Below are 13,242 nucleotides of genomic sequence, written 5' to 3' on the forward strand. Positions count from 1 at the left end.
ATCCTGCTCATCATTTTCTAGAGAATATTATTTCATCATAGAAGCTTGCTTCAATTTTTTCCAATTGCTGTTTCTATTTTCTCCCATTTATTTACGTTTAATTTATTTACCTTAGCCTTTACCATGTCCCTCATCAAAAGCATCCTGCTACTGACCATTCCCTCCCCCAACATGCCTTCTCTTTTATCATCCTCCCCCTTTCCCATATCCCATTTTCCCTTCTATTTTCCTGTAGGGTAAAATAGATTTCTATACTCTTATTGATATGTTATTTCCTATTTGAATGAATTCTGATGGAAGTAAGGTTCACTCACTCACCTTTTCTTCCCTCACCTCCCTTTCACTATAAAAGCTTTTACTTGGTTCCTTTTTATGGCAGATAATTGGCAGCATTCCATTTCTCCATTCCCTTTTCTCCCTCTACATTTATCATTTTTTCAAAAAGATAGTATCCCTTAGTTTTCAACTCACATCCATATTTTCTGTCTGTATATGCTCTTTGTAACTGCCATAATAATTAGAATAATCTATAGGACTCCCACCCTGGTATCACAGACCTTTTGTACTGAGCTTGCTTCTAAGTTGGATTTGGCTGGAAAATGTTCTACTTTTTGGGTAGTCTAATCCTTTAAGATTTGTTTACAGTCATTATTCAAAGGAGTTTGGAAAAGTCTGGGGAAGCGATTGGACAAATTCCTGCCTTTATTCTGCCATTAAAAAAAAGAAAATAATGTTTTTTCCACACACAAAGCCAATGTAGCCAAGTTTAGGAGGCAAAAAAAGCTGAGAAACAATTTTTCTATCCAGTGTTTTTGATAAAAGCTTCATTTCTAAAATATATAGAGATGAATTCAAATTTATAAGGATATAAAGCATTCCCCAATTGATAAATGATCAAAGGATATGAACAATTTTCAGTTGAACAAATACAAGCCATTTCTAATCATATAAAAAAATGCTGTATTTCACTACTGATTAGAGAAATACAATTAAGGCAATGCTGATGTATCATTTCATAGTGCTTGGTTAAGATTGATTAAGATGTCAGGAAAAGATGATAAATGATGAAGAGGATGTGGGAAAACTAGAATACTATTGCATTGTTTGTGGGGTTTTGAAATGATCTGACCATTCTTGAGAGTAATTTGTAACGATGCCCAAAGAATGATCAAACTCTAAATTCCCTTTTATTCAGCAGTGTCTCTGCTGGGATCTGTAGCCCAAAGAGATCATAAAAGAGGGGAAAGGATCTGCTTGTGCAAAAAAAAATGGTAGCAGCCCTTTTTCTAATTTTGTAGAAACTAGAAATTGGGTAGATGCCCATCATTTGGGGAATGGGTGAATAAATTATGCTATATGAATATAATGGAGTATTATTCTATAAATAAATAATGAACAGGTTGATTTTAGAAAAGCCTGGAAAGATTTATATGAACAGATGTTGAGTGAAGCAAGAACCCCCCAGGGAAAATTGTACACACTAACAAGAAAATTATGTGATGATCAACTGTGATGGACTAGGTTCTTTTTAACAATGAAGAGATTCAAGAAATTGTCAATAGGCTTGTGATGGAAAGTGATATACAAGCACAAAAAGAAAACTGTGGACACTGAATGTAGATGAAACCGTAATATTTTCACCTCTTTTTGGTTGATTTTTATTATTTCTCATATTTTTCCCTTTTGATTTGATTTACTTGCTTAACATGAAGACTATGGAAATATGTTTACAAAGATTGCATGTGTTTCACTTATATTGGATTGCTTGATGTATTAGAGGAGAGGAGGAAGAAAAATGTAGAAGATTATGCAAAGGTGAAAAAGCTATTAAAGGAAAAAAAAGAACAATAGGAAACTCTATTTCCCTCAACTTAGAATTGTTGAAGCAGTGTAATCTACCACTTAAAGAAATTATTTTTCAAATGAGAAAAATTAAATCCCAGAGCTGACTTACGATAAGAAATTCCAAAAACTGTTTGGGAAGTTTTCCAGTTTTGTTCATTTGCTGCTTTATTGCATCTTCAAATGTGGCACTTTTCATTTTAAGCCTATAAAAAAGTTAATATATTGTCAACAATTCAAAGCTTTGAAGAACTTTTTTATAGTTAATTGAATTTAACAGTTTCTTATAAGTTTCAATGCCTTACTTGCAAAGACTGGAAGTTAGATTTAAAGAGAAAAGTAAAAAAAAAAAATTGGCTTCTAAAATATTTCATTTTATTCCAATGAGAACATCATGCACAGGTAAATAAATGAATACAGGATACTGGGAATAAATATAAAGTAATTGAAGAAAGGAATTAAAAAAAGAACACACAGAAAGTCTTATGGGAGACTTATGGGCTTTTTTTGGGGTGAGCTTTTTGACTGGGTGAGCTAGAGATTTCAAGAGGTGTATGTAAATTCCACATTATGGATTATGCAAAGGCATAGGGATCAAAAACAGATACTATTTCGAATCTGGGACACAGTTATGAGGAAAACTTTTAAGAAATCCTTCTAAGATACTTATATTTGCATATAATTACTCCTATCTCCTATCATACAATGATATTATCTAGACAAGTATATCTTTTTTTTTTTTTTTTTTTTTTTTTTAGGATAACTCTCAAACAAACATGATCATGATCTGAAATCGTGTGATTGGGAGTAGTGATTTCCTTGTTGTAGGTAGATATTGTCCACCTATTCAAACTTGCAAGCTTATGCCTTCCAAAGTGTCCTACCAGCACTGAGAGGTTCAGATTTTGACTCAGAGTCACAGACTCAAGGTTTGAACTCTTCTCACTTGACTTAGTTCGCTTACGATTGTTTCTAGAGATCAAAAAGTCGGCCAATTTTCTTTCTTTTTTTTTTTAAAGAAAATCTGTGTTTTGATAATTCTTCAGAAAGAGTTTAACATAAGTATATGCTATATTAGCAACTGGATATGAAAAAAAAAGCTAATTATATAATTCTGGGGAAAAATCCTCATAAGACACAATTAGTCAAGATGCTTTTTGAAGGGACATTTTGTTGGGGGGGTGTAATAAGGGGTGTAATATTTTGACTGAAATAGGGAAATCTTCATGAAGAAACTGCTTCTCTCAGTGTGTACCTGTGGCAGTTCTTCAATGTATACTTTGAGAGTATTTTGTGGGAAACAAAGTGACTGGCCCATGATACACAGCAAATAAGAAGTCAGATATTCAAACCTAACAAAAATTTCCATGATTTGGAAGCAGGTTGTGGATACATTAGATTACACTGCTTCAAGCCTAGATCTTGATGGGAAAAATAATTATTTTCTAGCAGTAATTTATATGGCTTATCCATTGAAATTCTGCTGATGATTTCCATTATGGTTAAAGTGCAACACTTGAATAAAGTGCCAAGATGAACACCAGTATTTTTTGGAACATGTCATCCAATCTACTTTCCTACATTTCTCATCCCGAAAACTCTCAGGACCAAAGTGTCAGTTACTTTATAAAAGGTACATTTTACTTGAAGTCCAAGATACTTTTGATATTTATATTCCCAGTGCTGAGTACAATTTATTTATTTATTCATCTCAAAATAAATTCTACTTAAGCAGATTATTCCTCTTTTCCATTAGAAAAAAGTAGATTTGCATTATGTTCTATTACAAATATATTTTGTCAATTTATTATTTTGATTTGCTCTGCAACGAGACATAACACTAAATTATAAAAATGCTTTGACTCTTACTTTTGTAAAGAATCTTTCCTCTCCTTAAGATACTGAAGATACTCCTTAAAATTCTGCTTATCCTCCTCTCGAGATTTCTGGAACTATAAAAATCCCAAACAAAATGTTTCAAAATTTTCAACTTTAAAAATTAAATCACAATCTTATCCTTAACTCTGAATTAGTGATGCCTGTACATAAGTATTAAAATTTCACAAAATTTTACTAGTCCATCAAGCAGTAGCCCATTGCATAGACACAAAGTTATGTATTCTTATATTCCAAGTGTGACTATATTTAATCCACTTTTTGGCATATACACCCAATATGTAAAATGCACTAAAATGTAGCACAGGGCACTTCATAAATATAGATCACAGCCATCTAGAATAGAAACCCTAAAGAGTTGTCTGAGGTAAATGACCTTAAGAAAGTTTTTAAGGGTATTCTAGCTAGACAATTACAGAGAATGAATTTTCTAATTTTCTCAGTTCCAAACCAATACACTACACCAGAGATGTCTTGTGTAAAATGATCAAGGTTATGCTTGTTGATTATCAAGCTACATAGTGAAATTGCTGCTCAAAGGACAAATACATGTTTTAGAGAAAAAATAATCTTTGGAAAAGTAACTTTCTGATGTAGATTTTTGACAAATTATATTTATGCAATTATCTAAAATATGTTATTAAATTGAGCTATTTGGCAATTGCTCTTTCACCAGAGGTGCTAACTTAGAAATTTTGTGATGGCTATTTTTTTTTCATGTTGGGAAGAAGATTAGATTAAGTGTCACCTGATCTAAGGTAAAAGCACAGTGATCTTTCTTTCTGCCTCTCTGTCTGCCTCCCTCTCTCCTGCCCTCCATTCCTCCTTCTCCCCCTCCACCTTTCCTCTTTCTCTCTCTCTCTCTCTCTCTGTGTCCTTCACTCTTGCTCTCTTAAATAATGCTTACTTTACTTATAACACAAGTCCTTTGGTGCTTTGTTCCATGATACCTTGTATTGTAATGAAATTTTCCCTATTTTGCATTGCCTTCTCAGTGAAACTGCAAATTCTTCAAAGACAAGAGAGCATGGCTTTCCATATTCTTGTGAACCTAATCAGAACCTGTCATAGTATAATTCACAGAACTGACATTCATTAATTAAAGAAAAAAGAAACACAAATTTTACCCAGTTCTAATATAGCTTAGTTACTACCCTAATCAGGGAAAGAAGAAAGGGAAGAAAAGGTGCCAGTTTGCTCTGAATGCATTTTACTGAGTTCATTCATATAGACACAGATTGATGGCTTCCCTGTGATTCCTTATCAAGTTCAGTGCACATCTAGCTCCTTGATGTCATTTCTCAACACAAAGGCTTTTTAAAAAGTTAATATTTGAATCAATATGGTCCAAACAGAATGGGAGGGAAATAAAAGGAATTGAGTGATAGAGGAAAAAATTGATTTGGGAAACAAAATTTATTCCATTCCAATGTTGATTTCTGAAAACCAGAAATATATCTCTAGCATACAAATACGAATGAATAAGTTTTGAAAAAAAAGAAACTAGCAATAAACCAGTTCTTAGTAAAAACCGTTATACTGAAGTTAAGCAAGTAAGGGAACTGGTTCACAACATTCAGAGATGTTACTCAAAATATAAGAGACAATGATTACTTTTATATATAACTGAAAATATTGACTTTTATGTTTCTGGAGCAGAGAAACAAGCATTCCCTAAGTATCTACTATGCATCAGGCACTGTGCTAAGAGCTTTAGAATTCTTTTCTCATTGGATTCTCACAACTATTCTGGGAGGTAGATGCTATGATTATACACATTGTACAGTTAAAGAAGCTAAGAAAGATAAAGTAACTTCCCTATATTGTCTGAGGCCACTTTTGAACCTAGATCTTTCCAACTTTAGATGCAAAGTTCTATTCATATTTCCACCAAGTAGCCTGTGTGTGTGTGTGTGTGTGTGTGTGTGTATAGATCCACTTATCTATACACACACACAAACATACATACATAAGAACATAGTTAAAGTATGATATACTTAATACTCAGGAAAAAAAAACACACCATATCATTCCTTCTGTAAGGATATTATGATTAAATATAATTATCCCAATATAAAATGATATTAAGGGGTACAAAAGGTAGGTGTTATAGATCTCGTTCTGTTAGTTTAAATGACAGGCACAATTATCAAAAAATGTATTATACTATTGGTTAAAAAAAGTATTATAGTGAAAACGTTCCATTAATCAATGACAAATTATGGATTTTTTGCATACATACTTTATGCATGTCTTCATCAATCTTTTCCTGTAGTTTTTGCTTCAAGAATAAAAATCTTTGATGTGACTGAATCTCTTCTAAAGACGTGAGTTGGTTTTTTTGGGAATCTGCAATTTTTTCTCGTAGCTTTCTTGTTGTATCCTGATAGAAATATGTATGTAAAATTTCTATTACTGATTTTATATAGCACCATTAGCTTCTATGAAATAAATATGCTTTTACTTGCCTGAATATATTTATGATTATGATAGCATGGTTTTAGGAAAAGTCTTAGGGACTTTTAATGCAATCACCTCATTTTGCAGTTTGAGGAAAGTTAAGACCCAAGTTAAGTAAGCTGTCATAAAAATAGTCATCAAGAAAAGGATTGGAACTTGGTTCGTAGAACAAAAAATTATTTTCCCTATATCACACATCTTTCATTCAAGCATGGGCCAAATGTTATCCTCTTCCTTGCTCATCACAAACCATTACTTTCATTCTGTCTTCAGAAATAAAACACCTCCAAAGCCATGTAGGAGATAAACTTTTTCATGTGCAATTCACATGGAAGGTGGGGGAATGGTAAAGGTAGACTATATAATTTCTTATATCTGATAGAAACATTAGGTTTTTTACTTTCTATTTTTCAGAAAAAGTGCTTTGCACCTGCCCTTATATGAATAAGAACATTTATGATAAGAAGATGAATTTTCTTTCCTCTCATAGTTTCCCCTGGAGAAAGTTTTTAAGGGTCTTCTAGCTAGAAAATTACAGAGAATGAATTTTCTAATTTTCTCAGTTCCAAACCAATACACTACACCAGAGATTTCTTGTGTAAAATGATCAAGGTTATGCTTGTTGATTATAAAGCTACATAGTGAAATTGCTGCTCAAAGGACAAATACATGTTTTAGAGAAAAATAATCTTTGGAAAAGTAACTTTCTGATGTAGATTTTTGACAAATTATATTTATGCAATTATCTAAAATATGTTATTAAATTGAGCTATTTGGCAATTGCTCTTTCACCAGAGGTGCTAACTTAGAAATTTTGTGATGGCTATTTTTTTTTCATGTTGGGAAAAAGACTAGATTAAGTGTCACCTGATCTAAGGTAAAAGCACAGTGATCTTTCTTTCTGCCTCTCTGTCTGCCTCCCTCTCTCCTGCCCTCCATTCTTCCTTCTCCCCCTCCACCTTCTCTTTCTCTCTCTCTCTCTCTCTGTGTCCTTCACTCTTGCTCTCTTAAATAAATGCTTACTTTACTTATAACACAAGTCCTTTGGTGCTTGTTTCCATGATACCTTGTATTGTAATGAAATTTTCCCTATTTTGCATTGCCTTCTCAGTGAAACTGCAAATTCTTCAAAGACAAGAGAGCATGGCTTTCCCATATTCTTGTTAATCTAATCAGATCCTGTCATAGTATAATTCACAGAACTGACATTCATTAATTAAAGAAAAAAGAAACACAAATTTTACCCAGTTCTAATATAGCTTAGTTACTACCCTAATCAGGGAAAGAAGAAAGGGAAGAGAAGGTGCCAGTTTGCTCTGAATGCATTTTACTGAGTTCATTCATATAGACACAGATTGATTGCTTCCCTGGGATTCCTTATCAAGTTCAGTGCACATCTAGCTCCTTGATGACAGTCTCAACAGAAAAGCTTTTTAAAAAGTTAATATTTGCATCAATATGGTCCAAATAGAATGGGAGGGAAATAAAGGGAATTGAGTGATAGAGGAAAAAATTGATTTGGGAAACAAAATTTATTCCATTCCAATGTTGATTTCTGAAAACCAGAAATATATCTCTAGCATACAAATACGAAAGAATAAGTTTTGAAAAAAAAGAAACTAGCAATAAACCAGTTCTTAGTAAAAACCGTTATACTGAAGTTAAGCAAGTAAGGGAACTGGTTCTCAACATTAAGAGATGTTACTCAAAATATAAGAGACAATGATTACTTTTATATATAACTGAAAATATTGACTTTTATGTTTCTGGAGCAGAGAAACAAGCATTCCCTAAGTATCCACTATGCATCAGGCACTGTGCTAAGAGCTTTAGAATTCTTTTCTCATTGGATTCTCACAACTATTCTGCGAGGTAGATGCTATGATTATACACATTGTACAGTTAAAGAAGCTAAGAAAGATAAAGTAACTTCCCTATATTGTCTGAGGCCACTTTTGAACCTAGATCTTTCCAACTTTAGATGCAAAGTTCTATTCATATTTCCACCAAGTAGCCTGTGTGTGTGTGTGTGTGTGTGAGTGTGTGTGTGTGTATAAATCCACTTATCTATACACACACACAAACATACATACATAAGAACATAGTTAAATTATGATATACTTAATACTCAGGAAAAAAAAAACACAACATATCATTCCTTCTGTAAGGATATTATGAGTAAATATAATTATCCCAATATAAAATGATATTAAGGGGCACAAAAGGTAGGTGTTATAGATCTCGTTCTGTTAGTTTAAATGACAGGCGCAATTATCAGAAAATGTATTATACTATTGGTTAAAAAAAGTATTATACTGAAAACGTTCCATTAATCAATGAGAAATTATGGATTTGTTGCATACATACTTTATGTTGTTTTTGCATCAAGAATAAATCTCTTTGATGTGACTGAATCTCTTGTGAAATCCTGAGTGGGTTTTTTTCGCAATCTGCAATTTTTTCTCGTAGCTTTCTTGTTGTATCCTGATAGAAATATGTATGTAGAATTTCTATTACTGATTTTATATAGCACCATTAGCTTCTATGAAATAAATATGCTTTTACTTGCCTGAATATATTTATGATTATCATAGCATGGTTTTAGGAAATGTCTTGGGACTTTTAATGCAATCACCTCATTATGCAGTTTGAGGAAAGTTAAGACCCAAAGAGGTTAAGTAAGCTGTCATAAAAATAGTCATCAAGAAAAGGATTGGAACTTGGTTCGTAGAACAAAAAATTATTTTCCCTATATCACACATCTTTCATTCAAGCATGGGCCAAATGCTATCCTCTTCCTTGCTCATCACAAACCATTACTTTCATTCTGTCTTCAGAAATAAAACACCTCCAAAGCCATGTAAGAGATAAGCTTTTTCATGTGCAATTCACATGGAAGGTCGGAGAATGGTAAAGGTAGACTATATAATTTCTTATAACTGATAGAAACATTAGGTTTTTTACTTTCTATTTTTCAGAAAAAGTTCTTTACACCTGCCCTTATATGAATAAGAACATTTATGAGAAGAATGTGAATTTTCTTTCCTCTCATAGTTTCCCCTGGAGAAAGTTTTTAAGGGTCTTCTAGCTAGAAAATTACAGAGAATGAATTTTCTAATTTTCTCAGTTCCAAACCAATACACTACACCAGAGATGTCTTGTGTAAAATGATCAAGGTTATGCTTGTTGATTATCAAGCTACATAGTGAAATTGCTGCTCAAAAGACAAATACATGTTTTAGACAAAAATAATCTTTGGAAAAGTAACTTTATGATGTAAATTTTTGACAAATTATATTTATGCAATTATCTAAAATATGTTATTAAATTGAGCTATTTGGCAATTGCTCTTTCACCAGAGGTGCTAACTTAGAAATTTTGTAATGGCTACTTTTTTTTTCATGTTGGGAAGAAGACTAGATTAAGTATCACCTGATCTAAGGTAAAAGCACAGTGATCTTTCTTTCTGCCTCTCTGCCTCCCTCTCTCCTGCCCTCCATTCCTCCTTCTCCCCCTCCACCTTCTCTTTCTCTCTCTCTCTCTCTGTGTGTCCTTCACTCTTGCTCTCTTAAATAAATGCTTACTTTACTTATAACACAAGTCCTTTGGTGCTTGTTTCCATGATACCTTGTATTGTAATGAAATTTTCCCTATTTTGCATTGACTTCTCAGTGAAACTGCAAATTCTTCAAAGACAAGAGAGCATGGCTTTCCCATATACTTGTTAACCTAATCAGATCCTTTCATAGTATAATTCACAGAACTGACATTCATTAATTAAAGAAAAAAGAAACACAATTTTTACCCAGTTCTAATATAGCTTAGTCACTACCCTAATCAGGGAAAGAAGAAAGGGAAGAGAAGGTGCCAGTTTGCTCTGAATGCATTTTACTGAGTTCATTCATATAGACACAGATTGATGGCTTCCCTGGGATTCTTTATCAAGTTCAGTGCACATCTAGCTCCTTGATGTCAGTCTCAACACAAAGGCTTTTTAAAAAGTTAATATTTGCATCAATATGGTCCAAACAGAATGGGAGGGAAATAAAGAGAATTGAGTGATAGAGGAAAAAATTGATTTGGGAAACAAAATTTATTCCATTCCAATGTTGATTTCTGAAAACCAGAAATATTTCTCTAGCATACAAATACGAATGAATAAGTTTTGAAAAAAAAGAAACTAGCAATAAACCAGTTCTTAGTAAAAACCGTTATACTGAAGTTAAGCAAGTAAGGGAACTGGTTCACAACATTCAGAGATGTTACTCAAAATATAAGAGACAATGATTACTTTTATATATAACTGAAAATATTGACTTTTATGTTTCTGGAGCAGAGAAACAAGCATTCCCTAAGTATCCACTATGCATCAGGCACTGTGCTAAGAGCTTTAGAATTCTTTTCTCATTGGATTCTCACAACTATTCTGGGAGGTAGATGCTTTGATTATACACATTGTACAGTTAAAGAAGCTAAGAAAGATAAAGTAACTTCCCTATATTGTCTCAGGCCACTTTTGAACCTAGATCTTTCCAACTTTAGATGCAAAGTTCTATTCATATTTCCACCAAGTAGCCTGTGTATGTGTGTCTGTGTATAGATCCACTTATCTATACACACACACAAACATACATACATAAGAACATAGTTAAAGTATGATATACTTAATACTCAGGAAAAAACACACAACATATCATTCCTTCTGTAAGGATATTATGAGTAAATATAATTATCCCAATATAAAAATGGTATTAAGGGGTACAAATGGTAGATGTTATAGGTCTCGTTCTGTTAGTTTAAATGACAGGCACAATTATCAGAAAATGTATTATACTATTGGTTAAAAAAAGTATTATACTGAAAATGTTCCATTAAACAATGAGAAATTATGGATTTGTTGCATACATACTTTATGTTGTTTTTGCATCAAGAATAAATCTCTTTGTTGTGACTGAATCTCTTGTGAAGTCGTGAGTTGGTTTTTTTGGGAATCTGCCATTTTTTCTCGTAGCTTTCTTATTGTATCCTGATAGAAATATGTATGTAGAATTTCTATTACTGATTTTATATAGCACCTTTATCTTCTATGAAATTAATATGCTTTTACTTGCCTGAATATATTTATGATTATCATAGCATGGTTTTAGTAAATGTCTTAGGGACTTTTAATGCAATCACCTCATTTTGCAGTTTGAGGAAAGTTAAGACCCAAAGAGGTTAAGTAAGCTGTCATAAAAATAGTCATCAAGAAAAGGATTGGAACTTGGTTCGTAGAACAAAAAATTATTTTCCCTATATCACACATCTTTCATTCAGGCATGGGCCAAATGCTATCCTCTTTTCTTGCTCATCATAAACCATTACTTTCATTCTGTCTTCAGAAATAAAACACCTCCAAAGCCATGTAGGAGATAAACTTTTTCATATGCAATTCACATGGAAGGTGGGGGAATGGTAGAGGTAGACTATATAATTTCTTATATCTGATAGAAACATTAGGTTTTTTCCTTTCTCTTTTTCAAAAAAAAGTTCTTTGCACGTGCCCTTATATGAATAAGAACATTTATGATAAGAAGATGAATTTTCTTTCCTCGCATAGTTTCCCCTGGAGAATTATCATCTGATCACTGTTAGGCTTCTCAGGCATGACAAAATTACTTGAAGGGATTGATCTGATTTGATGAAAGCAGAAACAAAAAAAAAAAAAGGGAGGGGGGAAGAAGGAACGGGACAGAGGGGCTGCTGCCCCTGTTAAGTCTTTAAAGCAGTTCCTTTTTATACAAGGTTATAAATTATACTCCTGATTCCAATCTTCCAGTCAATGGACAGAAAATGGGGAAAATTAGAGAAAATATGGTAGCTCTTTCACTTATAGATATACAGTATGGTGCAAGATTACAAAAAAAGGGAAATAAATTCATTTCATTCTCTAACCTAGTAGAAGACCAACATACAAACATATATAAATATACATATACACACAAAATACAAGAATATATATGTGTGTATTAATATTCATGCATTATAAAAAGCCTGTGTAGTTTCATTATAAAGAAAACTATTGCATTTGTGACAATAGTAAGTGTAACTAAAAAGTAAAATGCATTTAACATTTTTATCTCATTAGATACGATTAATTATCTTGTAAAAAGTCAACTAAATTCTAGTAATATTTCAAAAGGAAATAAGGAAGAGATACAAATGTAAAATTGTCTAAAGATAATTGACAAAAATAACTGAATCAGTACAAAAACATTAAATTCCACTATGAAATGAATCTATATCCAACTACCTGATCATAAAAACTAAATATAAAATATAATTTTTTTCATCTGAAATTGCTGCACAGTGCTATAGTTGGTAGTATTCCACTTATTGCAAACGTGATAAGCATCAGAGAAAATGAGACCTGCTATTAGACAGTAAAAAAGCTAAATTTTCAGTAAATGAAAGGCACTGACTGATGCCATAAACTGCAATTCTGGAAATCATGCAAGAAGTATTAGTAAAAACAGTGAAAAAATACTGACATAAACAATAAATATGTAGTAGGGAATCAAAAGCAAACTTTAAAAAATGGCTCTATTACCACACACCAAAATTAATTCTTAATGCACAATCACAGTCTCTTTGAAGAGAACTGTTGTCCTAAATTCTAAAGAAACATAGTTAGTAATCTTTATGATTTTATTAAAAATATGATCAGCTTTTTAATATTTAAAAAATCAGTTCATATTAGTTTGAATTAAAACTATTCAGATTGATAAACATGTTTCAATGGTTATGAATGGTAATGTCCAACAGTATCTCAGTTTAGATGCCTCATTTGAATTGTTACATTATGCCTAGAATATTTTTTCAGGATTTATCTTGTTTCCGTGAGTCAAATGATTTATTCCATTGCAGCATTACATGGAATGCTAGGCAAATTATTAGAACTACAAGTTGATCAGTATCTACTTAAAAGTGCTTAACTCCATCTACACTCACTAACTGCTATAATGCATTTAAAATTTCATGGGCTAACGCACACAATATTTTTTA

The 13,242-nt window shown here is 32.3% G+C and overlaps 1 protein-coding gene and 1 long non-coding RNA gene across 12 annotated transcripts in view; one reads left to right on the forward strand and one right to left on the reverse strand.

Moving 5' to 3' along the window:
- The window catches only part of LOC141544663 (uncharacterized), a 70,646-nt gene that overhangs the window by 26,097 nt on the left and 31,307 nt on the right, over positions 1-13,242 (forward strand). The gene's annotated exons all lie outside the window — the stretch shown is intronic.
- LOC141544661 (ankyrin repeat domain-containing protein 26-like) overlaps positions 1-13,242 on the reverse strand; it is a 122,493-nt gene that overhangs the window by 20,228 nt on the left and 89,023 nt on the right. For 5 of the 8 annotated variants that reach the window (XM_074271056.1, XM_074271061.1, XM_074271055.1 and 2 more), the window contains 5 exons: positions 11,108-11,224; positions 8,566-8,682; positions 5,981-6,121; positions 3,712-3,794; positions 1,955-2,048 (listed from right to left, as the gene is read on the reverse strand). In XM_074271056.1, coding sequence (XP_074127157.1) covers positions 1,955-2,048; positions 3,712-3,794; positions 5,981-6,121; positions 8,566-8,682; positions 11,108-11,224 — 552 coding nt within the window. The remainder of the gene's footprint in view (positions 1-1,954; positions 2,049-3,711; positions 3,795-5,980; positions 6,122-8,565; positions 8,683-11,107; positions 11,225-13,242) is intronic. The other 3 variants (XM_074271063.1, XM_074271059.1, XM_074271057.1) reach the window with 2 other exon arrangements.

This window comes from Sminthopsis crassicaudata, chromosome 5 (assembly GCF_048593235.1).
Source record: "Sminthopsis crassicaudata isolate SCR6 chromosome 5, ASM4859323v1, whole genome shotgun sequence".
In the NCBI taxonomy this organism is placed as follows: Eukaryota; Metazoa; Chordata; class Mammalia; order Dasyuromorphia; family Dasyuridae; genus Sminthopsis; species Sminthopsis crassicaudata.